We start from the raw sequence: 25,397 nt of genomic DNA, 5'->3' as shown, positions 1-25,397 counted from the left end.
CAGCATACATCTGTTTTTACTAAAATTTTGCTGGAGTTTTTTTTTTTCCCCTTTGAAATATGTCTAACTAATAATTCTTCCACACAAGCTCTAAATTACTTGGTGAATATGTCGCTCATTTTACTTTATCAAATTATGTAAAAGATGAGCTGCTCGTGCTCATAACTTGTGAAAAATCTTTGTTCTTATTTTTTTCATCATCTTTCCTGTCTAACCTTATTTAGTCTAATAAGTTTCTAATTTTTTACATTTTAATTATTTTTATAATAAAAGATAAAATAGACATGAAAACAAGAAGAAGAGTACTTACCTTCTTTTTCTTTCTTTCTTTCTCTTTCTTTTTTTACTGTAAACTGTTGATGAAAATTTTCTGTTTTATACTTATGATACTACAACATTAAATGAGTTCTATTGGATTAAATAATATACCTATAAACATAGAACAATAGCATGCTCAAAGTAAATAATGTCCTTGAAATATCTCGATTCTTCTGGCTTTCTAAATACACAGTAGAAATATTTAAAATATAGTTAATATCATTGATGTTACTCAGGTGAAATAGACAGTTCTGTGGACAGAAACCAATGTAATATAATATTGTTATAAATAATGTAGTAGGAAATGTTAGAGAGAATTATTTGCAATTTGTGAAAAATTGGATGTGAAAGTTGAACATTTCCAATAGATTTGAGTATCAAGTTTTTGGCTCTATAGACAAATGAGATTGAAGTATATAAAAATTATGCTTTCCCGAGTAGTACCTCTATTATAATAAGCAATTTACAAATTCCATACTTCTCACAGGGGTGTTAAATTGTTTAGAAAAGAAGGAAAACACAGAGAAAAATGTCACAATATTCATACTAAGGTAGATTGAAGTGTGTTTTTAAATATTTCCTCATGTAATTAATAACTTAAACCTTGAATCAGGTTTTAATAATATATATGTTTTGATGCCAAGTTTATTCATATACAATGATACTAAAGCTATTTAATTAAATCTTGAATGTAATTCTCTAAAGTTGCGATGTACACTTTGACCTGCCTATGGGAAGATTGTTAACTCTTCTGCATTTTAAAAGTACCCTTGGTATCACAGTGAAGGGCTACATATACACCCTAGCCTCAAGGTACACTGTGCTTAATAAATTACATTTCAAGTGACTGTGTAGAGAAGTTTTACTTTTTTATTTCTATAATGTTACCCTTTTGTACTAACTATTATTATATACATATATTCCTTGTTCATTTTCTTTTTAAAACAGTTGAGTATGGAACGAATGTAGAGGAATTTCTGCAGTTTAAAGTGATTTATTTTGAATTTTTCTGCCCCAGAGCTTTCAACATTGTTATTTTAATGTTAATTTCTTGAAATAATTTTAAGTAGAAATTGAATATTTTAGAAATTCGTGTTTTTCTTCATATTTAACTTCTTCTACTTTGCTATTTCACAGGTAAACAAGAATATTCTAAAAAATAGTAGTTGTAATATACAATTGAAAGAAGGATTAAAGTCTTCTGAGACATCCAGAGATCTGCATTCGAGTTCTTCTGAAGTAGAAGTAAAAAAGTCATCTGTAAGTCTTCCAAAATGCCAGTTTTCTAGTATTTCTCTGAATTCCTTTAAGACCTCGACTCCTTTATCAGCTTCTGGTCATTTAACTCAAATCAGAAATGGAACTTCTGACAATGAAAAAGCATACCCATGTATACCTCTTGGTAAGAGTGGATGTGCATAAATTTCTATTAAAATATGCTTATGTAATGTGTAAAGAGTGGTAAGGTTATTATAAATAATTATTCAATAATTTAAAATTCACAACTTTCAGTAATTGTGGCTTTTTTTGGAATTTTATGTTTTTTTTTAAAGTTGATGTTCATATTTTTGTATTATTAATGTATAGTTTTGTGTGTGTTTTACTTCATGTTCTCTTTCATAAACTGTTTTGGTAGAAGATTTACAAATGTTTAAAGTAGTCTTTGTATTTTAATTTATTCTTTAAAATGTGAATTTTTCTAACATGTTTTTACATACCTCTAAAACTTATGTTCAAATACAGTACCTGTTGGAGGCTTGTGATATTTCTAACAGTTTTAAGCTGTTTGTTTGATAATTTTTTCTGTAGGTGTTTTTCAACATGAAATACAAATGAACCAGAAGGATGTAGGATTAATGAGTACTGCAAAAGAGACCCAACTAAGGAATGAAGACTTAACCCACAAAAAACATACTAAAGTTAAAGCATCAGTTATCTTAGAACCATTTTTTTTCGGTGAATGTAAAGAAAGAGGAGTAGGAAGTACTTCAGAGAGAAATGATCAAAGAAATAATTTCCATAAAATTTCAAATAAATATTCAGAGCTTTCTCCAAATAAAGTTGATCTAACAAAAGATCCATCAAATACAGCTCTATCAGGAAGTTGTTCAGATAAAGTTACCCATTCAGAACATGTTATTGTGTCCTCACATGATTTCTGTAATAAAGAGGTAAAGTCTGCATGTGCTACTGGAAAACTTAATTCCTCTAAAGATAATAGTTGGGAAATAATGAACTCTTCATATCTTCACAGTAAAGAATCTACCACAGCAAGATGTTCTAATAAAGTAACACCTTTGAAAGATAACTCTATTTACCAACCATCAACTTTGGAACCTCAGTCTTTGAGAAAAAATCTCAAAGTTGTTAGTAAATCTGATGAAAAACCACTTTCAAAAGACCTATCATCCATGTTTAATCTTTATGCGAGTCCCTTAAAAGAAAATATTACTGAAGAAACTTTCTTTAACTTTGATTCTGGCAATGACACTGTTTCAGAAAACTCATCCAGAAAAATGAGGGATAAAGAGACTGAAAAACCACTTTCATTCATACAGACTTCAGGTAAGAAAATGTAGGATTGCCTGGTATAATTTTGTAATGCTATCTTATTGATGTGGATATGCATTTTCTAAGAGTACTGGAACACTTAGTCATAAAACATAAACAGCTAATACTGATGTGGTTATTTTATTTTATAATTACCAATTTTGATAATATCAAAGAAAGTTTGTTCAGATGGAATTTTATTTATCAGTTTTTATTTCTTTCATTATTGATAGTTTTCATCTTGAAAGTATAATATTTGTGGAAGTAATTTGTAAAGTTTTCACATTTTGAAAAAAAATTGTTCATAAGTAAAAACACATTACAAGCTATGCTATAATATATTATAGTTAACTGTTGTTTTGAAATAAAGTAAGATTTACATTATGTTTATTATGATGCTAACATAAGTGTGACATTACATTATGCCGACATGTATAAAATGTTCTTGTTGGGTCATTTGGAAGAGTAAAGTGTTATAAGCTATTTTCAAATTAGATTTTGTAGTAAAGAATAAAAAAACAGAGAGAAAGAGGTTGTAATTTTTTAACATTGATTCTCTAGACAAAAAGAAATGTTGCATGTAGAATAGTGTATGTGATGTGATAGAAAATAATTGTCAGTTCAAAGCTGTACACTTATAGAAAAAACACATCTGTACAGGTTAATTTATTAATGTAAAAATATAATTGTGGGTTGCTAAGCTAAACAAGCATTTAAGATACTGTAATGGCTGAAACTGTTAAATTTGTTGACTTGTATCCCTGATTTCTGGAATTTGTGATGTGACAAATAATTTAGACTGGCAATGAGTGAGCTTGAGTCTATTTCTATATCATAAAAGTGTATTTCCAAAACATATGTACCTCTGCTGATGATACAGCTATTTCTAAATCTGCAGGGTTTCCTCTCCTTGCCCATCTGAGCATTGAACATGCTTGCTCCAGTCTTTTGTACCCCTCTTGAATGCCCTTAGTAAATTCTAATTTGTAAAATTCTCCACCAAAATTGGTGAACACTCTGTGTAGATATTAAAGCATCTCATTCAGATAATGTAATCACTTTTTTTTTGACAAAGCATTCTGCATGCATTCCAAAAAACAGGAGTGTTGTAGTTATTCATAATTTGTGCTACAACTTTTCTTTGCTAGCAGGAAAGATAAGTGATTATGTGGTTGGTTCCTTCTTCGTCTCCAGATATCTTGGTTCATGCTTGGAGATTTGCCACTCATTTAGCTGACAGGATAGCAATGCCTTGTCCCCCATGCTTATCAGAACAGTTTACTTTGGCTTATTACCACCAGGAAGAGTTATATTTAAATTCTCAACAGATGGACCATCTTTTGGACATGTAAAATTCTAGATTGGAACCTGTAATCACTAACCAGATCACAGTTTTTTCAGATTCATCTTACTCTATGACTGAGGTATTTATCTTCAATCCAACTTATCCAACTGTAGCTTATCAATATTCCCCTCAGCAATTTGAAAATGATTTGGGGATTTTGCTGACATCTATCTCAGTCAGATTGTCTTCTTATGTTCTTTTTTTTTCCTAGTTGGTTTGTTGTTGGGATTTATTAGGTAGACATGCTTTGATAGAAAGTATTTGTTTACCATCTTCTGCCCTCAGGGAGTAACTGTGTGTTTCTTTTCTCTGTCCTGTATTGTTTGCTGTAGTTTTAGAGATGTTAGAATTATAAATTGGATTCAACCCATTTACAATGTTTTTTATCGTTGTTTGCTTCTCGCCTTTCTTCAGCATCAGGTGTTAATTTTAAAGTATTAGTCTGTTGTGTTTTTTGGTCCCCTCCATTATTTTCTAGTCCTTTTGGTTCCCCTAATAGAGTCCATTCTTATTCTTGAGGACCTTCATATTGGGCAGACCAACAACAGCAACAGTGACTATCCCATGACTGTGGGAGCATGATTACATCACTTTCTAGAGATCTGGAGTTTTTCACTAGGGATCCATAGGTATTCCAAATTCTGGCTTCAGAGTTGATTATTCAGTTTACAACACCTCCAACAAATTTACAACGAGTGGAGCTTCATTCCCAAAACAATAACTGTTCTGATTGTAGTGCAGTTCCTCTACTCTTGTGCTGTCTTAATCTTGGTATACATCTGTTTTATACATATGTTTTCTGTATGGATCACGCTTATGCTAGCCCCTCCACCTTCTCAATGTGGAATTCTAGTTGTATTTTCAGTGGAGGTACGTATGTTTTGGAAATTAATATTTTCCTAACCTGAAAATGTATTTCCAATAATACCTCTGCTGACACTCCTTCCCACTAAGAGCTGGTTTATGTCTCAAAAAAGTAGTTACATTATCTAAATGAGGTGCTTATAGACAGTATTTAGATAGAGGACATATTGAATTTGGTGGAGAATTTTGCAAATTAGAATTTGCCAAGGGCAGTTGAGTGGGGTATAAAAGACTGGAGCAAGCATGTTCAGTGCTTAAATGGACAGAGAGTGGAAGCCCTAGAGACTGAGAGATAGCCGTATTGTCAGCAGAGGTATGTATGTTTTGGAATAGTTTTTAAAAATTTAAACCAAACTAAATCAGTTTATCATGGGGTATAAACGAGTGGAGCAAGCGTGTTCAGTGCTTTTTAGGTTAGGAAAATGTTAACCTTCATTATTTTAATTCTAGACATAGGAAAAATGATACAAATTAGGAATATGTTCTTTATATAAGTAGTTCTTAGTGATGTGCTTTACAAGTCAAGCTTAGTAAACTTAGGATGCTTAATTTTCACTATGCAAGCTCATAACTTTATATATTTTTAGCTTAGTCAGTTGATCAACTTGATTGATTTCAAGCTTATGAGGAAATAATCAAAAAAGCATTACTTATGAGTAATACATCTAGATAATTTGTCACTTTTATGGAGTGTTAGTGTTTTTTTGTTGTTTTTTTTGTTAGAGAAACTATTTGTTTTAGAACCATGCATAAGCATTATTATGAAGTGAAAATAAACTTTATATGGTTGTTAGGACTGTCAACAACAACTTATGCATTTGAAAATTTTTCATCTGTTAACAGTAATATATTAACATGGCTGTCAGTAAATCTACACTTTTCAGAAACAGCAGATAAAGTATCTGAATTTTTATGTAATGGCTGAATGGCTCATATCTACAACTCAGACAAGTATAAGCATTATTATGAACTGAAACTAAAATTTAATGAAACTTTCAAATAAGCATAAGTATAACAAATTTTAACAGTAAATGAGTTGTTCTGTTTTGAACCAAACTAATTACTGATGAAAAATGTAATTATCTATCTGTTTATTTCTTTTTAAATCTAAACAGAGAAAAATAACAGATCAAGGAGAGTAGAGACAACTACTAACAGTGAATTGTCCATTGCAAAAAGTTTATAGTAAGTCTGTTTTCAGATGTTTGTTATTAAGTTTATATTAAATTTGATTACTACTTTTAAAATTATTAATTAGTGTACGAACAGATAAAGAAAAAACATTTCAAGTAAAAAGGAAGTAAATGTAGGGATGGCTAATACCAATCCTTCAAAACCAATACAAACAAGGTAGTAGGATAAATTAATTAAACTGTGATTGAATAGCTATAAATATTGCTATATGTTAATTCTTTCTTGTACTATTATGTAGGGATGATGCAAATCTCATCCCTGCTATCTTGTTTGCATATTTTTAAAGGATTGATTTTAGCCATCCTTACATTTATTACCTTATTTGTAAAGTTTTTCTTGTTTGCTTGATTTTTAATGCAGTGTTTCAACAAACATAGAAAGGTTGTATTTATAACCAAATTCTAAATAAGATAAGGCTTGGACTATAGTATTTATTGTTTATCTATTATTGGATGGTAATCCCTGTTGTCACCTCATACTTAAGTTTTTAAAGGAACACCAACTTTCTGTAAGAAAGCTAACTTCAAGGGTTAATAACATTGTTTACATTAGAAGTATATTGTTTTTTCTTTTAATTTCTACTAAAAATTAATAATACTTATAAAAGCAGATCCTCCATTTGAAACTGTCACCTCAATGAAATTGATTAATACCACTGTTTTGGTTTTTGAGTAAAAAAGAAGTAGAAGAATGATGAACAAAAATTCAAACTTGTTGCTATGATATTTAGAGACAGTTCCAGAACATGTGACTCAGTTATTGTCTATTCATAATATGCTAAAAACATGTAGGTCCAAGAAGTCTTGATAAAACTGAAATAGAAACCCTTATAACCTCATGATGACAATATTTGTCAAATTGATCAACTCTTTAGATAATTTACAGTATAATAGATAATAGATAAAATATAGTTTTTCTTTAAAAAACAAAAAAACTTGATTTTGTAGGTTATATGAATTATGCAAATAAAATTTGAAAACTTTCAGATGAATTTGATTTTAACATGAATATTTTCAAAGTCATGATATGTACAATATCATGATTCTTTGGTGGCTACAGTGATGTGTAAAGTGCTAAAGTGCATAAATCCATTGCAATAGTATTAAATGTTCTTGAAATTCAGGATATGTAGCATTAACAGTTCATTCATAAAATAGATTGTGTTAATTTTGCATTATCTTTCTGTCAGTTTTTGATGTTGGAAGGCATCATTTATTGTTTTTTTTTAGACAAGCTAAGCATTCTTAAGAATCTTTCATGGAGGTCTTCCTCATTTGTGATGTAACATATAGTTCTGAAAGAAAGCTGTTTCTGGTTGGGCTTTTCTTATTGGTTATGTTGCCAAGCCCACGCTTGGCTGTATTTTTTAGGGTGCCATAATTTGTTGATTTCCTTTCCTTTGTCCCAGATGAAGATTAGATTTCAGGTTTGTGTATTAATTGTTTTTCTGGTTGTCCATATTTTTTGATGTTGAGTTGTGTCTGCAATGTGTACTGTTTTTCCACTATGTTGTGTCAATTTTTGTAGGCTACACTATTTATGTGAGGTTATTTTACTTTTTTATGACTGGTCTATGAAGTTCTATTTATTTCAGGATGTAAAATTAGAAAAAGTTGAAATGTGCTTCAGTGTTAAACATGTGACATTTGAACTGTGTAAAGTAACTGATTTTATTATTCTTTAGCTGTGACTTGACTATTTCTGTTTTTTTAAGAATTATTTAATGTTTGTGGTTTTTCAGTTTGTGAGTTAAAAGTTGGATATAATTCATTTTATCTCTTTATATAAATCTTGCAATAAACAAATTTCATAAAAACTGACACCTTTATGTAAGATACGTGGTGTTTGATTTTTCATATTGTTAATATTGTTTAAAATATGTTAATAATTTATATAATCTTTAAATTTTGTAACACAAAAGGTTTATAACCTCCTTTAGTTGATTAAATTAAAAAATGTATTTTTTTAAATACTTATTACCTTTATGTTTATTCAAACGAAGTATCTTGATCTTATGTTCTTTATAAGGTGGGTGAAGGTTGATACAAATCTTATCAGTGACTTTCCAGTGTTACTTCAAGAACAGTAAGTTGGTTGGACATGTAGCTGTTTGAAGATAGCTACTTAGAAAAATTTCCAAGCCAAAAGGTTGAACTGAGCATTGAACCACAGAGCAGAATGAGAAAAGACTTTTATGTATAAATCAAATTTAAATTGTTTGGTAACAATCTATGACAGTTTGTTTATGGTTGAGAGAAGAGTAGTATAATGGTCAATTAATAACATACACAGTGTATGATGGTGAGAGTTCAGTTCAAGTTTTGGTTTGCATTTCAGCTAATTTTATTGGTGATCTGTGCCAAACTTGTGACACCCTGAGGAACATGACTCATTGGGTAAGATTTATCTTCAAGTAATACAGTGATCCCAGGTTTATGGCAAATTTGATGGTACAGAAAATGGTGGAACATAGTTATGGCTTAGCCTGTACTAAAATGCGATATGGTCATATTTCGGCCTATCTGGGTATCCAGAAACATTATCTGAATTTTGTGGAGCGATATAGAACATACAGAACAATATTCCACAATGGCACATTGATAAACTGCATGACAGTATAAAAATTGTATGTATTTCTCTGTGTAAAGCAAAGGGTTCTCATGCAGAATACTAGTACTTTGCACAGTTTATTCACTTTTACTTTGTGTTTTCTCTAATAATGTTTTATAACATTAGTAACTTGACCATCTAGTTGCTGTTAAACAATTAACTGGTTATGGAGCAATGAATAATCCTACCTTAGCAAAAATAAAATATCCATGCATTTATTTCCAGGAAGTCATTGATCTCTCTCTCAAGCTTTTCTATAGTGCTAATCTACACTGTTACCAATTACAAGTTAATCCTTAGGTTAATCACTTGTTAGAAAAATGAAATTAGCCTAAGAAACTATGTTCAAAATAAGTGTTGTTTTTTTTTAAGCACCACATATACAGAAGATAATGGTCTTGGAAGTAGTGTTTCAGTTAAAACTCAAGTAAGTTTCCTAACCAAGTACTCTATGGTGCTTTGTTAATTTTTATGTATTTAATAATTTAAAAACAAAGAGTACCTTAAAAGTAAAAATATTTTCAATGATTTTACTATGCAAGTTTCAAAACTTTTATTGCTTCCCAAGTACTGATTAATTATTTACCTAACTATTTACCTATTACTGTAACAGGCTTCCAAGTTAAAGAAAAAAATTCTTGAGACATGAATTTCCTGACAAGAAGGAAAGACAGTTGTAAAAAGAATATTATATGTGCTAAAATCTTTTCTAAAGATGTATTACTATAGACCTCTGATTGTTATTTTGTATAAAACTGAATAAATTTCCTTTATATATTTTTGAACATATTGTGAAAATATTAGTTAAAATATTAACATTAATTAATAAGTATTAATGTGTAAAGAGTGATGGTTGAATAGACATACATATTTCTATTTTTCTGTTAAAATATCTGAACCACTATTTCATAAAATAACATTAATTATGCTCAGCTGGAGATGGGTTTCAAGTCATGTGAAATTTATGACACTGTACAATATGATAGAGATTTAGTTGTACTAGTAGTAGAATCACTAGAACCTACGACAATTGACATTTGTCAAAAACACTGATGTGAAATACCTCAATGGGATGTATGTTGTAGTATGAAACAGAATTTACAAGTGCAGAGATGGTTGATGAGCCTCCATCAGACGTATTGGCAGTATCAACTAAATTTGATAGGTCTTGGAAAGAGAAATGTACTGAAACTAATTTTTTTTTGCTTATGTAATTATTATATCATGATTTTCACAAGAGCAAAACCTGTAAGGGTTTTTTTGAGTTAACTGACAAATCTTTGCTGTGGTGTGTGTTTGTATCTATGCAATGAAGATTGGGTTTATTGAATATGAAGCTTCTAAAGAGGAATTCTTGCATACCTCAAAAATGTCTAGTGTGCTAAATTATTACTTTTGGTTTAAGTTTATAGATTTGGGTGTCCATAGCCGTGGATGACAAAATCTTATGGTGTACAGTCAGACTAAATTATTCTAGCAGTGAACAAGCAGGAAGCACCTTAGTTTAAGTGAAATGTGAAGAAAAAATTCTAAGATATAGTTGTAATTTCAAGATTTATGTGACTGTTATGCATGTTATCTTGAAATGTGAAGAAAAATTATTTTAAGATATAGTTGTAATTTCAAGATTTATGTGACTGTTATGTATGTTACAAAGTCTGTTGAAAAAAGGCAACTCTTGCAATTAGATACAAATAAGATTTATATACCAATGCTTAAAGGTTATTTTCACTGTTGTTAATAAAAACTAAACTGGTGGTGATTTGAGTTTTTTTACTCACCACAATGAAACTGTATTTATATAAGAATTGCAAATTTTTTAATCTTTGCATATTGTTCAATTATTTTATTGAGTTTTAAAAGCAAGTTAGTCATGCTTAAGTGTTTGATAAAATTTATCAGTTATATTGTGGATTAGTCAGTAAAAGATTATTTAAGTAAGAAGCATTGAAACATCTTACAATATGCAAACTAAACTTGGGTTACAGCATCATTGGTAAATGGTTGCAAAGTTTAGATGTATATTCAATACTGGTGGTATGAGTATTAAAATGTTAAATAAAATAAAGTACAAAACAACCTCTTGACCTTCTTAGGTCATCTTCAGGTTAACAAAGAGAAGTTGCAAATTCTCTTTGTTCACCTAAAGATGACCTGAGAAGGTGAAAAGGTTGTTCTTTACTTTATTTTCATTGAAGTTTTAATACCAATACCAACCATCTTGAGAATACATTTTTATTTCAAGTGGGTTTCTCTTCATCACAGGTTGCAAAGTTTGTTTCCTTAAAAAGCATTGAGATAGGCTGCAAATTAGCACAAAAATTATCTGTTGTTATATGTAGATCTTTGAACTTGTGTTTAAAACTTGAGAAATTGCTAGTAACTGTCATAATTAATGTTATATGTAAAAAAATTAACAAAAATGTTGAAAGTAAGGTATTTGTTACTTATAAAAATGTTAGTAATGTTTGTAATGGACAATCTTGTATCTGAAAATATGAAGTCTATTTTTCTTTTCGATGATCAAGAGGATGTGTGTATTTCTTTAGTGAATTTAATAACTTATATTAATGACTTGAAACTTTTCATTTGAGTATCTTATCTAATATCTTAATAACAGGCTCACATTCATATTTTTTACGTTAGTTGTGAAAGCATTTTTATGACAGCAGACACATAGAATAGTTCTGTTTTAACAGTTTGTCTGATGATGGCCATTGTAGAATAGTTTAAATGTTTATTTAATAAAGAGTTTTTATATCACAGATGTTGACTGAATAATGCTTAAAAGGTGTGAAGTTCAGTCACTGTTAGTTGAAATTTTTATTTTTATATTGTCATAATTATAACTAGACTGTCACTAACATCAACTGTTAAAAGAAAGAAGTTACTTTTTATTTTCATAAGTTAGAGGGTAGTATAGACTAAATTTAAGAATGGGTAATTGTTTTATGGGTGCAACTGTTTTGGGACCCAAATTAATAAAATCATGGCAAGAAAAAGTGTAGCCTGAAATAATAAAAACAAAAACAAACATTTTTTTTTGCTTAGGTTTTTTTTTCTTCTGTTTCATGTATTTTGTCTTAAAGCATAAAGTTAGCATAAAGTTTAAACATATCTATTACTTTGTTTTTTTCATTTGAAAAGACCTTGTAGTTCTTCACCTTGAGCACCTCATACAACACCCAACTCAGATACTGGCAAGTCTCTACTACGTGAAAATTTGACTTGTTTTTGTTTGGGTACTGTTGCACAAGTCAATTTTTTGTATTGCTTTAAGTTTTTACTTTTTTCAGGTTTTTATTATGAAGTGAACCTCTGTCAAAGTTCAATCAGATCATAAAATAAATTTAAAGTCAAATAAGTGTTTTATTGCAGATTGAATTAAAGAAAAGAGTATGATTGATGCAAAACATTAAGATCCCCAATACTTGATAGGAAAGCCTAAGTTATATTGGTGAAATTATCTTTGTAAGGAAAGGAGGTAATTCTTAAAATAATTATTGGATTTTGTGCTACAAGTAAAAAAAAAAAAATTTAAATTGAAAATTGTATTATTTAGTTTCACAACTGAAAGTATGAAATGCTACTTATGTGAATTATTTAATTGATTTTACCAATATTTCCTTGTTTTTTTAATAAATGTAAAATATTTAAGGTTTTTCACACATGTAAGTGATGATAATTAACAGTCAAGGTTTTTGAACTCATCAAAATAAATATTTAAATGATGATTACTTAATATTTTTTACAAATGGTATTGATTTTGAAAATCATGTTTTAAATAAAATTTTACTGTGAAATTTCTTTTTTTCTTGCATAGAAATACAAAAGTAAAAATGATGTTACACCTGAAAAGAAGGCTGAGGAGAGATGTGGCAGAATTTCCAAGTAAGATACATGTTATTTGTACTGTATTTTTGCTGTACAGAATAACTTAATGAAATAATTATCCTAGTCATGTCTTTTTTTGGATGTTGTCCTGTGAATGTTTTTTTCTGATTTATTATACAATACTTTAGCTCTTTTTACATAATATCTTTACTCATTTGGTATTGCCTTCTGTATGCAGAATTTTTCTCTTACCCACTAGCCTTGATACTCTCACCTTTTCCATATGTTTACATATGGTACATCTGTGCTGTAACATGCAAGTAAGTGTGCAGCAGTTGTTCACCAATAAAAGTGTGACACACTTCAGTCACAGTTTATTCCCTTTATATTGAATTATCTGATTTGCAATTTATTTACCAGTGGGACAGTATTAAATATTTAGATCTACAATGTTAATAATCAGAGGTTCAATTCCCCTTCATGAGCACAACATATAGCCCAATATGACTTTGTTATAACAAAAACACTCAGTTGTTACTTTTCAATTTGGTATCATTAAGTACAGATGTATCAAAATTTCACTCACATTTACTTTGTATTTGTGTGTTAATAGTTTAGTTTTATAAACTTTCTTTGTTGTATCTTGTTTTTCTTAAACTTTTTTTTTGTTTCTATAATGAAACGAGGTACTATAGGTTGATATTTCAGAATCCACTTTCAGTTGAATTATGAATTTATAATTTCAAATCATAACAACTACTAATGTTGTTAATACTGCCGCTGCTCTTCAACATGCAGTTTTTCAGACTTCAGGCTCCATGCTTTCTGCTGAGTATGTCTTGGTTTCTAATGCATCTTGAATTAGAGTCCATCAGGCTACCTGTTATGTATTCTGGTCCCAGACCAGATATTCCTTTTCCTGGTGAACTTGGACAGGAAGACAAAGATTTGGATAACTTGTTTCCATCTCCTTCATTTGCCATGCAATCTCATATTTCACCTGAAGGCACCACAAGACCATCTTCAACATTCATGGATATGGTGTCACAGGTTTGTTACATTAAATCTTTATCGCGTGTCTTATGATTCTTCTCCTTACCTTCTGCATTTTATCCATTCTTCTGATCACCTAGTTTTTCTGCACTCTCCAGATGTCAGGGTACATTCAGACCAGTTTGTAGTACAGTTATGTTCTGAAGTAAACATGTCTCATACCCCTCATACAACATAAATGTACCATCATTTGGATTTTCTTCTTTTGAGGCAGTCATACCTTAGAGTATTTAATTCAGATGTTGAAATCTGACTCTGATACCTCTGTGAGATTTTCCCAGACCATATTTTCCCATCTCTGACCTTAACTACCCTTCTGCATTACCTTTTCTCCATCCATCACCTATCTGAAACTATCCACCACTCAACCCTGGAGCTTTGAGAGGATCCTTGCTCCCTTATGTATTCCACATTGTTATGCTTGTCTTCCTCAACCCTTTCTCTACAATCTCAACTCCTTTGTTGTTGGGATCTCCTGGGTAGGCACATGCCTAATAATGTCTTACTTACAGGATTTTCTTATAACTCCGTTTTTATACTGAGTGGCATTTGAATATCTTCCAAATAAGGTGGAAGCTGATTATCAACATTTCTTCCTTTCATCCTTGGTTTCTCATCTTTCACAGCCTTCGCCTGCAAATCTTTCTTTTTCCTGCCCCTTTGTGTGTTCTCTTCTGAGTATCAGTAGCTAGTCATCAAATTACTCATCACCAGGTCTCCTGCTACTAATGGTACCAGCGACTATATAGTAAGTTCTGGCAAGGTCTGAATACATTTGACTAGGTTGTCAAATGTGAAATAAATTCACCTCAGTTCCTTGAGTGCTTGAAGAGTTATCTGGAGGACTTACCCTTCCATTTCTCACTCCACCTTCATTTTCCCCGTATTCCCTTCCCTTTTCCTCAAGATCCAGTTTCTTGCTGGTATCTTTTTGAAGCAGTTTGGACTCTTCTTCTCAAGCATGCTGTAGAACCTGTCAGTCACCCTGTTATGGGATTCTACTCCATGTTTTTGTAATTCTTAAAAGGTTGGAGACTGGCATCTTATATTCTTCCAGTCTCAACCCTTTCATTTACCATCATCATTTCACAATGGAATCCTTCTTCTCTTTGTGGTGGACATTTACTCTGGGTCTTTGGGTGACACAGGCTGAAGTATTATACGCTTAACTTCACATCCCTATATCTCCAACATTTAGATGTAACCTTTGTTTGTCCACAAAGGTCAAATTTAGCAATTCTGTGCTTTATTATTTATTCTTTACCCTACATATTCTATTGAGTGTCAAGGTCTTTGCTCATTTCATTCTTTCTCATTGACTGTGGTTCTACAATTATATGGAAAACTGCTTTTTGACCCATCTCGATAAACATTTCATGTACATACACTGTTGCTTCTTTGAGAGACAACTCATGGGTTGGCTTGAGAGAAGTCTTTTTTCATTCCAACCTCATTCATTATCCACTCTGAAACATTTTTCAATTTTTGTTTCAGTTGGGCCTGCCTTTTTCCTCTTTGGTTGAGAGTGATGGAGATATTAGTTCTTAAAACTCAATTTTATCATTCTCTTACTGCACATGAGGTTCTTTATTTTTTTGGAAGCTTGGCTTTCATGGAAATCTTCATTCCTTTGGATCATGCTAACACATATGCCTTTCAGTGGGTGTTGCATGATCAAACAAATCTTGCTCAAGATTTTCTGGATGCATGTACCCCACTCCTTCCCTCACTACAAGTTTAATTAACCTGATCACTCAAAATGACAACATGACAGCAGGTGTTCCTGTTTTGTCTTCCCTTCCTGAGTTGCATCTTTTCACAGATGCTTCTCTGTTAGTTTGAGGAGCAAGCATTGATTCCCAAGAAATCCATTCATTGCATTTTGAATCATTTCCTATCTTTAGTATGAGGCAAATATATCATGATTAATTCCAACAAAGGGGCAATTATTCATGCTTATTTTGTTTTCAAACATTAGAACTCATATTCTGGATCCATTCACATCACACACATCCACCAACATGTCATGTCTCAGGTGCTCTAAATCTTGTCACAGGACGAATTTCTGGGCCAGATGAGATTCTCTTGAAAGAATGGTCCTTCAATCCTCTGGTGTTCACAATTTAAAGCTACTCTTGTTGTAGTCCCTGGTTTCACATCTTTTGGTTTTAGCAGAAGATACCCCAAGTCATAATTGGTCTCACCTTTACCTCAATGCCCATACTCCAACACATCTCCTTCATGAGATTTATCCATTATCCAAAGCACTCGAGTCCTTTTGCACTTTTCTGACATGCTTAACCTTGGTTTACAATTCTTACCCAACTTCAGATGTTACCTCCATTATCACTTTTCTCCTGCATCCTGCTTTGACAGTCTTAGTTACCTGCATGCCATCCCTCCATCACCACACTCTGGCTTCATGTGTGGCATTTGTCTGGTCTTTTTCAAGGTAGTTCAGACTTTCAACATATGTAGCTTCCTTTTTTGTCTTCCATTCAGTCTGTCTGTTGTACTTAATGTTATATCAGAGGAAATGGCACATTTTTTGCTCTTGGTCTCTGCAACATGGTTATTTACCTTCCCATCCCAGTGTTCCTTGTGTCTGAGAATTTTTTATTTGGTTGTTTGATAGTGGTTCTTTTGTATTTTCCATTGGTAGTTATTGGGCAGCCTTATCCAGTACCTTCAATTTTTTTCTTTCCTGTTGAGTGTTTCATCTCCTGTTCTCTCCCTCTTGTTTTGAGGCCTGGCATGGCCAAGCGCATAAGGCGTGCGACTCGTAATCCGAGGGTCGCAGGTTCACGTCCGCATCGCGCTAAACATGCTCGCCCTCCCAGCCGTGGGGGTGTATAATGTGACAGTCAATCCCACTATTCGTTGGTAAAAGAGTAGCCCAAGAGTTGGCGGTGGGTGATGATGACTAGCTGCTTTCCTTCTAGTCTTACACTGCTAAATTAGGGACGGCTAGCACAGATAGCCCTCGAGTAGCTTTGTACGAAATTCCAAAAAACAAACAAACAAACCCTCTTGTTTTGAGCCTTTTGTCTATGTCATCCTGAACCCCTTCCCACTTGGGACCTTAATGTAGTTTTCCATACCCTTATCTCATTTCCAGCAATTGGCAACTTGTTCCTTATACCAAGTTGTCCTCGAAGATCTGTTTTTTTTGTTTTTTTTTTTTTTTGTTCATTATAAGTCAGAAATGTTTGCCCTTAACATTTCATGTAACCTTTTTTTATTCTTTTATCTGTGGTCATTGTAGGTCAGAAATTTTTACCCTAGACATTTCATATATCCTTTGCTACCACACGTATGATCACAGTTTTCTTCAAATATATTTATGGCTTATTATCACACCTATCTCCATCCCTTTCATTTCTTGTTTATATACCTGCTTTGGATCCACATTTTCTATGTCCTGTTTGTGCTGTCCTGTGCTATATTGTCCATGCAGCTTTCTTCTATGGTTTCTATTCCTGCCTGTGTATAGTGGAACCCTTTCTTTACTCAAGATCTTTCTCTTATCTTTCTTACAGGTTGGATTTGCAGCTTATAAGGTTGGCTTTTTCTCCCTTGTCTCCTGATTCCCAGTGTCTTTTCCCAGGCATCATTGCACCAAACCTGGCACCTTGCCCTCTCTGCTGCTTGCCCACTTTCAGACAAACATGTGGACATGACTCTACAACTTCATTTCTTGTTGCCTTTTTCATCATTTAGAATACTAAATATTGCCCATTGCCAACCTCCACACCTCAGTTCAACTGTAAGTGGGTCATAATTTTTCTGTTCATTTATTTCCATTATAGTGGCACATTTTTATATATATATGGGTATTCCATAAGATCACTGGAGGTTTCATTGCAGTATTTTACCTAATAAATATTGTTCTTCCCAGAACATACCAACTCATAGACTATCATAAATAAAGCACTGTTGTAACAGCTGCCCATCCCTCTGATTCTGGTTGAATAAATCAAGCCAGGACTGCTTTTAAAAATAGGCTTGGATGACTTTGAACTCTCTATGCAGGTTAATTCAAATTGATGGACCACATGACCACTTTGTACACATTTAGTGTTGTTATGCTTTCAATACTACTAATTTTTAATATAGTGTATGCTTTCACAAAATTTGGCACCATTTAAGTAAATGTTATAAGTCTTGCAAATACATAAAATCTGATTTTTAGTGAAGTGTTTTTAGTAAGCTTAAAAAAGATTTGTCTCTGAATATTTTTTTTCACTAGTCCAAATACAAAGGGATTTTCATATTGAGATTTAAATTTATTTCACATTTCATTTGCTTAATTTCTAAAACCTCTTAAATACATTTTATATATATGTCTTTAGTAAAACTGTATATATTATCTGGTATTTTCCCTACCCAAACTCTATACAAGGTTGGTCAATTTGACTACCCTCATAACCACCAATAAATATGAAAATAAATCTAATTTAACTTTTTTATTTTGCAACATTTTAGTAGTTGAAACATAAGCATTCAGACTATGAAAACTCATACATTACATAATGGAAGGATATTACAATTTATGATCTGAAAGTTTATTAGAATTGGTGCTTCACATATGACATATTCAAATATGATATTTCTGTGGCTCTAATTTACCCTTCTTATACATTCAAAACATACCTCAAAACTATGACAATATATGAAAAATAGATGATGCACATGTGAGTCATGTGACACTCATAAAAAAAAATATATATATATATAGCTGCAGTGCATCATGGTACAGGTTTTAGTTGAATAAGCACATGTGCCTGTAAACAGTGTATCTGATATTGCATATTTGTCAACCAAAACAATAATAATTGAAATATGACAGATAAGTTAACTTAGACAAAACAAATTGTCATACATTGATCAGTTATTAATAAGCTTATTATGTAAGTAGATCTCTGTAATTTTAAGCTCTCACTTCTTGGTTTAAAATTGCATAAATTTTGTGGCTTCTTCACCATTTACTGTTATTTTCTCTGGATGATAGGATAGTAGAACCCATGTTTTGTTATCCTGTATTTGTTCTTCAAATTAAACATGGCTAAACAGTTGCTGAAACAAAGTAATGAATGCCAGAGAAGCCATAAATTTACTCTAAAACTTTTTTGAAAGCTCAATCTTCCAAAGATATGCAGTAATGTCAGGACTTTTGTTATGTACTCTTCACACCAAATAACCACTAGAATCATGGGGATTCTTGTAGGATTCATTATATGAATGTATAGAATATACATTTGTGTGGAAATATATGGGAGGAAGGTCAGTATATATAATAGATCTAATGACATAGTACAGTGAAGAGTTAATTTTGGTTTCTTTAACAGTATTTGTTAAAATTGTTCATTGTATATATATATATGTATGTGTGTGTGTGTGTGTGTATGTTTATTTTTATAATTTTTCATATTTTGTTATAATTTTTTATCATGAGGATCATTTTGTACCATAATCTTATTATTTTGGAAAGAATCTAAACCTTATAATCTGATTGATCCTTGCTAGAAATTTTTAGGCTTAAGGTAAAAAATACTGCTATCAGTAAAGTACCCAACTGATGGGTTAGTTTTGATCAATATTGGTAACTTGATTTGATGAGAAGTTATTGATAATTCTCTCATAAGCGTTGAATTTTATTCATTATAAGTATGGACATTAACTGTATTGTCTGATTTTGTGTTTGAAAATACAACTTTTCTGTTTGCAGAAAAACTGTACTACAAAAAACTGTCAGTTCTTTTTCTGATGCTCCTAATGGAATTAAGCAGGTATTATTATGAATATATTGCATTTTTAGGATAAAAGCAGTCATTTGGTAATTGTTATAACATAATTGTGCACTTCATCTGAATGTTTAGTGCTTACCCAATGATAAACTTAAAAGAGTAAATTTTAATTTTTTTCATTTATTGAAGTGATATATCTACCATTTTCATTAATACTTATTGTTTGTCACAACATTTTATAACAGTTTTTCCCCATGTAATTAAGGGAGCCTTCAAGCTGTTCTGTAAAAATCTGAAAAAGAACCATTAAATTTATTGATTTAAGACTATTTTCAGATATTTTGGTAGTAATTCTAGATTTGTAAGTCTAAATTACGGTGTTCTAGAATGATATTGGATACTTCATTTTTTGTAAGACAGAAACAATGTAGTTAATGCTATAAAAAAAGTTTATAAATATTTTTCATGTAACTTAACTGTTAACTGCGTGATACTTTTTTACTAATTTATTTAACTTTAAAAGGGGAAAAAGAAATAGTATATATTCTTAAAACATATATGTGTATGTGATTTACAGAGAAAACATAGGGCAGCAGCAGTAAAGTCTACTGCTAAGACAAAGATTCTCTTTCAAACTCGTGTCAAAGAACTAGTTGAAGATAATATTCCATATGATCAACCGTAAGAAGTTTAATTTGCTTTGTTCTAAGTATTAAGTAAGCTTTAACATAAGTATATTAGTTAATCAATGGTATTACAGCTCTACAAATAAATTCATATTATAAAAGGCTTGAGAGTAAATTACGTAGTAAAAGAATGGGAGAAACAGTATAAAAGTAAAGATTCACAAGAGTTACTGTAGTAGCTATTCTCTTAAAATTTATATAATTAGAATGCTTTAAAGCTTCATTTGTTTAAAATATACTCTTCAAAAAAAGAAACGCAAAAGGTAAAATTTGAGACAAATTGTTAAGTTTATTCCGGGTAATTATGTATGACATGTGTGAAACTTTGCACATTCACTGCTGAACGTTCAAAGTCTGCAAAGGTGAAGTCTACACTCACTAGTTGAAGTTTAACGTCACTCAACATCAATAACGAGTATGCCCACCGTGAGCATCAATAACTGCTTGGCATCTCCTGCCCATGGAAGTGATGAGATGACGAATCACATCCTGTGGAATGGCTGTCCACTCAGTTTGCAAAGCTGCTGCAAGCTGAGGTAGAGTCTGTGGTTGAGGTTGTTGCTGTCGCAGACGTCGGTCCAACTCGTCCCAAAGATGTTCGATGGGGTTTAAATCTGGTGATCTGGAGGGCCAGGGAAGAACGTTGATGTTGTGGTGTATCAAGAAGACAGTGGTGACTCGGGCTGTGTGAGGATGGGCGTTGTCATGTTGAAAAACGTCGTTGACGTTGTCGACGTATCGTTGAGCCGTAAGATTTCCTCGAATATGCAAAAGGTCTGTTATGGCAATGTAGGCGATGGCAGCCCACATCATGATGCTGCCACCACCAAATTTGTCAACTTTCTGCACACAGTTTGCTGCAAAACGTTCACCTCGGCGACGGTAAACACGGGTCCTTCCATCCTGCCTACGAAGCATAAAACGTGATTCATCGCTGAACCAAACATGCCTCCATCGTCGATGAGGCCATATCCGATGTGCCCCAGTCCACTGCAGCAGTGCTTGACGATGTTGCTGGGTGAGGATGACACCTCTGACTGGACGTTGAGGTCTGATTCCTGCATCTCGTAGACGGTTGTGTACGGTCTGATCGGAAATCCTACACAGCCCTGGTATGGTTGAGGCAGTAGACGTCGCAGTGGTGGTCCTATCCCCGAAGGTGACGTAACCGGATGTAGCGATCTTGTGCGGGCGTGTTCACACGAGGTCTGCCAGATCGTGGACGGTCACGAGTTGATCCATGTTGTTGGTGACAATTTCATAGCCTTGTGATGGTTCTTGGGTGGACATTCACAGCTCTGGCAACATCTGATCGAGATTTGCCTGCTTCTAATCGACCAATGGCGTTGTTGCGTTGTGCTTCAGTCAGTCTTGGCGTAACTGTATTGAGTGTCGGTGGCTTAACACTGAGCTATGGAAACCAAGAACCTGTCACTTTTATACGGATTTTGCACAACGTGCAGATCTCTCAAACAAATTTATTGGACACGAATGCGTTTTGGCGAAAAATCCGATGTTTTCCTCCGCTTTCAAAGTGCACAACTTTTATTGTCATTTTGGTCTGACAATCAGTGCTTTAACACGTGTAACATCACATACTCTGAGCTTGTAACGTTATTAAATATATTTCTCTTTAAAATAAAAAATATCCCTTTTGCGTTTCTTTTTTTGAAGAGTATATATATTTACATAGTTAGAACATGATGTACATGAATTATTTATGTCAAAGATATTGCTGTAGAAAATTAGTACAGTGTTGATTATGGTTTGATAAATATTAATGCATTCAGATCAGTTTACAGGAGTTCCATGTAAATATAATTCTTTGAAAATGTTTTAGTAAGACATGGGCATCATTCTTCCTTCTTTTTGTAATCCTCAGCTATATTCAGTTTTTTGTGCTTTATAATACTCTATATTTATGTGATTGTAAACTAATGTAATATTCCCTTGTAAAATGCTAATTCTTTTAGCTGTTATTGTTTCATTATTGCTCTCCTTCCTCTTGTGATCCTCACCTAATTTTATTTTATTGGTTAAACTCCCCAGTGAATCAGTGGTAAGTTTTAGGGTTTAGATGCTAGGAATCAGTGTTGGTGCCCTTGTTGAACATTGCTTAGATATTCAGTTGTGTAGTTTTTTTGCTTTAACACAAACAGTTTACTGGTTATATTGGTTAAATATTGATGTCTTTATTTCTCTGTTCTCTTCTTTATTGATTTTGTTTTCATAAGTTATTTCAGTCAGATGTTCATAGGATTTTAATTTTCTCTTTCTTACATAGTGCTAAGCTCATTTGTTTTTTGTTTTTTTAAGTATTAACATAATACTCTTATTTTCAGTGTGTGATGCTTTGCTTATCTGTTTTCCTTTGTTTATTAATTAAGTAGTTGACTTACCTGTTAACTGCACAAGGATGTCATAGAAGTTTCCAGGAATTGGCATTGGGTGGGGACATATTAGGGATGATACTGAGGGTAAGATCAAAATGTCAGTCCTAAGAGGCTTTGTAAGCATATACTAAGTTTGATGGAGATGAGTTAAAAACCAAAGGTGTGATAGGCTATCACTCAGACAGACAGGAGTCTCTAGGCAGTGACACAGGGGTTAGTTTTGAATACAACCAATTCCACTTAACTTCTTGAAGGTTCCTTTGAAGTTTGGTAGAGATCAGTAAAATGACACAAGAAACGAGGAACCCCTAGAGAATCAGGTCTGTATGCTGACACCCTGTGCCTTAAGGGTTCATATTAAGTTTGGTTGATATTAGTAAAAAGCTATATGTATGAATATCAGACACACAGGTAACACATATTATTGGTTTTCTGGGTCTTATCAGATCACATTTATGTGTTATTTATTTTGCAACTGTCAGTTGCAAATAAGGGGCAGGGTAGGATTTCTCCTGAGAGATGAAAAGCCTGTTGCTAACATATAACACCCAGCAACTTTTCTTGAAATCTCACTTTCATCCTTCATTTATCATGAAATTATATTTAATCTTTGTTCCACTTTTATGTAAACTTAGTATGTAGAATCTGATTTAAAGTCCTTCCCTTGCAGCTGCTCAAATTCAGTATCATTGATATGAGGCACATTCACATCATGATTATTTCTACATTTTTTTCAAAATTAATGACATCTAAACTATTTATTGTAATAAAAAAACAGCTAATGGAACACAAACATGTCTTAGGAGAATCATGGCAAAGGTTGGACTTAACATCATGTTGATGTGTGACTACTGCATTACTTTGTTTACCTTTTCAAGGTTTTTTCTTGTATATTCAACCAAAATTAATTTCACCAGCTATAACTAACATAGTGGCCTGGCATGGTCGAGCGCATCAGGCGTGCGACTCGTAATCCAAGGGTCACGGGTTCGCACCCGGGTTGAGCTAAATATGCTCGCCTTCCCAGCCGCATGGGCATTATAATGTGACAGTCAATCCCACTATTCGTTGGTACAAGAGTAGCCCAAGAGTTGGCGGTGGGTGGTGATGACTAGCTGCCTTCCCTCTTGTCTTACACTGCTAAATTAGGGACGGCTAGCACAGATAGCCCTCGAGTAGCTTTGTGTGAAATTCCAAAACAAACTAACAAGCTAACATAGTGCTACTATTAAAATTATTCACCTAACCTTTCACAGTTGGTCACAGGTCAAAAGCCATATTTCATTTGTTGACTTGCATCCAAAATTTTATTGAACTACTGTTTTATGAATTTACGTTAATAAATTTGGAATCAAATTGTAGGTTATAATTCAAACTTTAATATTATATATGAGTCAATTTCTTAATTTAAAAGTAAATATTAATAGAACCCATTTATATTTATATTTTAGTGATTCATATGGTATGTTGATAGCAGTGGTGGTTAAAAATTAGATGTTTGTTATGTCAAAATACTAAGCCTATAGTTTTGTAGGAATTACAAACTTAAATTTTCAATATTGACAAGTTAGAATATAAAATAAAAACCTCATTTTTATTTTGCTGAAATATGGCTTATGTACTGAATCATATCTTATTTCTAAATAGTAATAATCTATATACTTATATAATGTATAGTAATTTAAATGTTACTGTATAATACAAAATACTAGTCCACTAAAACACTGCAAAAACTGGGTCAGTTGTATATGATTAGATATGATAGCATGAGTGCATGTGCACTGCTTTGGTATAAATTATGTAATGTTAGATAGGCATAAGGTATATATAATATTGTGAGACTTTAGCTGCTTAGACTAAATACTTGTATTTTCATGTTATAATATGTAGTCACTGTAACCCAAAGAAAAGCATAATTTATATTTATTTCCTAAAACCTCCCAAATACATTTCAAGCATTTGTTTTCAGTAAGACTATATACTGTTATTTTATATATCCTATGCAGGATTTTAGAGATTACACAAATAATATTTGAGATTTCTGGGACAAAAAATATGTTTTTAATTATAACATGAAATCACTTTGCACTTGGACTAATGACCAACAAACTCGCTATTGTCACAAACAAATCTTTAATGAAAATATTTCATTAAAAAATCTGAATTTTTTTATGTTAAAAAAACTTGTAATCATCACTAAAAGTCTGCCAACTGTTAAGAGGGTACACATACTGTATTAAAAGTTTTGGTCCAAATACTTAACGTGCAAATGTATACACAAACTCATGTATGCTATACTGAGCCTGTTGCAAAAGGGTTAATCATTCTGTATAACAGTACCATCAATGAGAGTAGCTAATTTGTAGTCACAAGTGCATATTAATGATATATAATTTAGTTATAAGAAAACTGTGGTAAACAAGTTGGTAGGTTTGTAACTGAGACAACAGAAATTGTGTACATGATGAGTTATTGTTCATTCCTTTATTTTATCTTTCAATCTTTTTTGGCTCATTTTTGTGTATAATGAGTTATACACAATATCAAGACAGATTTCTCTTCTTTTTTTTATATTTTCATGTGTGTTCCTATGTTGTATTATTTAATTATTTATGTAATAGTATGCTACTGCTTTCTTTGTTGTATCTTGTATATTCCTATGTTGCATTATCTAATTATTAGTGTTACATATTACTGCTTCTCTTGTATCTTGTGTGTTCATGTATTATGTTATCTAATTATTTATGTGATAGTTTCTTTGTTGTGTCTTGTCTTTTTTTATGTTGTATTATTTAATTATTGG

The 25,397-nt window shown here is 32.1% G+C and overlaps 1 protein-coding gene across 4 annotated transcripts in view; it reads left to right on the top strand.

The window, feature by feature from the left end:
- LOC143235409 (uncharacterized) overlaps positions 1–25,397 on the top strand; it is a 68,249-nt gene that overhangs the window by 1,721 nt on the left and 41,131 nt on the right. For 3 of the 4 annotated variants that reach the window (XM_076473545.1, XM_076473544.1, XM_076473542.1), the window contains exons 2-8: positions 1,456–1,720; positions 2,128–2,883; positions 6,193–6,262; positions 9,254–9,308; positions 12,705–12,772; positions 19,497–19,557; positions 20,093–20,196. In XM_076473545.1, coding sequence (XP_076329660.1) covers positions 1,456–1,720; positions 2,128–2,883; positions 6,193–6,262; positions 9,254–9,308; positions 12,705–12,772; positions 19,497–19,557; positions 20,093–20,196 — 1,379 coding nt within the window. The remainder of the gene's footprint in view (positions 1–1,455; positions 1,721–2,127; positions 2,884–6,192; positions 6,263–9,253; positions 9,309–12,704; positions 12,773–19,496; positions 19,558–20,092; positions 20,197–25,397) is intronic. The other variant, XM_076473546.1, reaches the window with a different exon arrangement.

The sequence above is a fragment of the Tachypleus tridentatus genome, chromosome 12 (assembly GCF_004210375.1).
Source record: "Tachypleus tridentatus isolate NWPU-2018 chromosome 12, ASM421037v1, whole genome shotgun sequence".
NCBI lineage: Eukaryota > Metazoa > Arthropoda > Merostomata > Xiphosura > Limulidae > Tachypleus > Tachypleus tridentatus.
The sequence above is the reverse complement of the archived record's forward strand: the minus strand, read 5'-3'. Positions and strand labels throughout refer to the sequence as shown.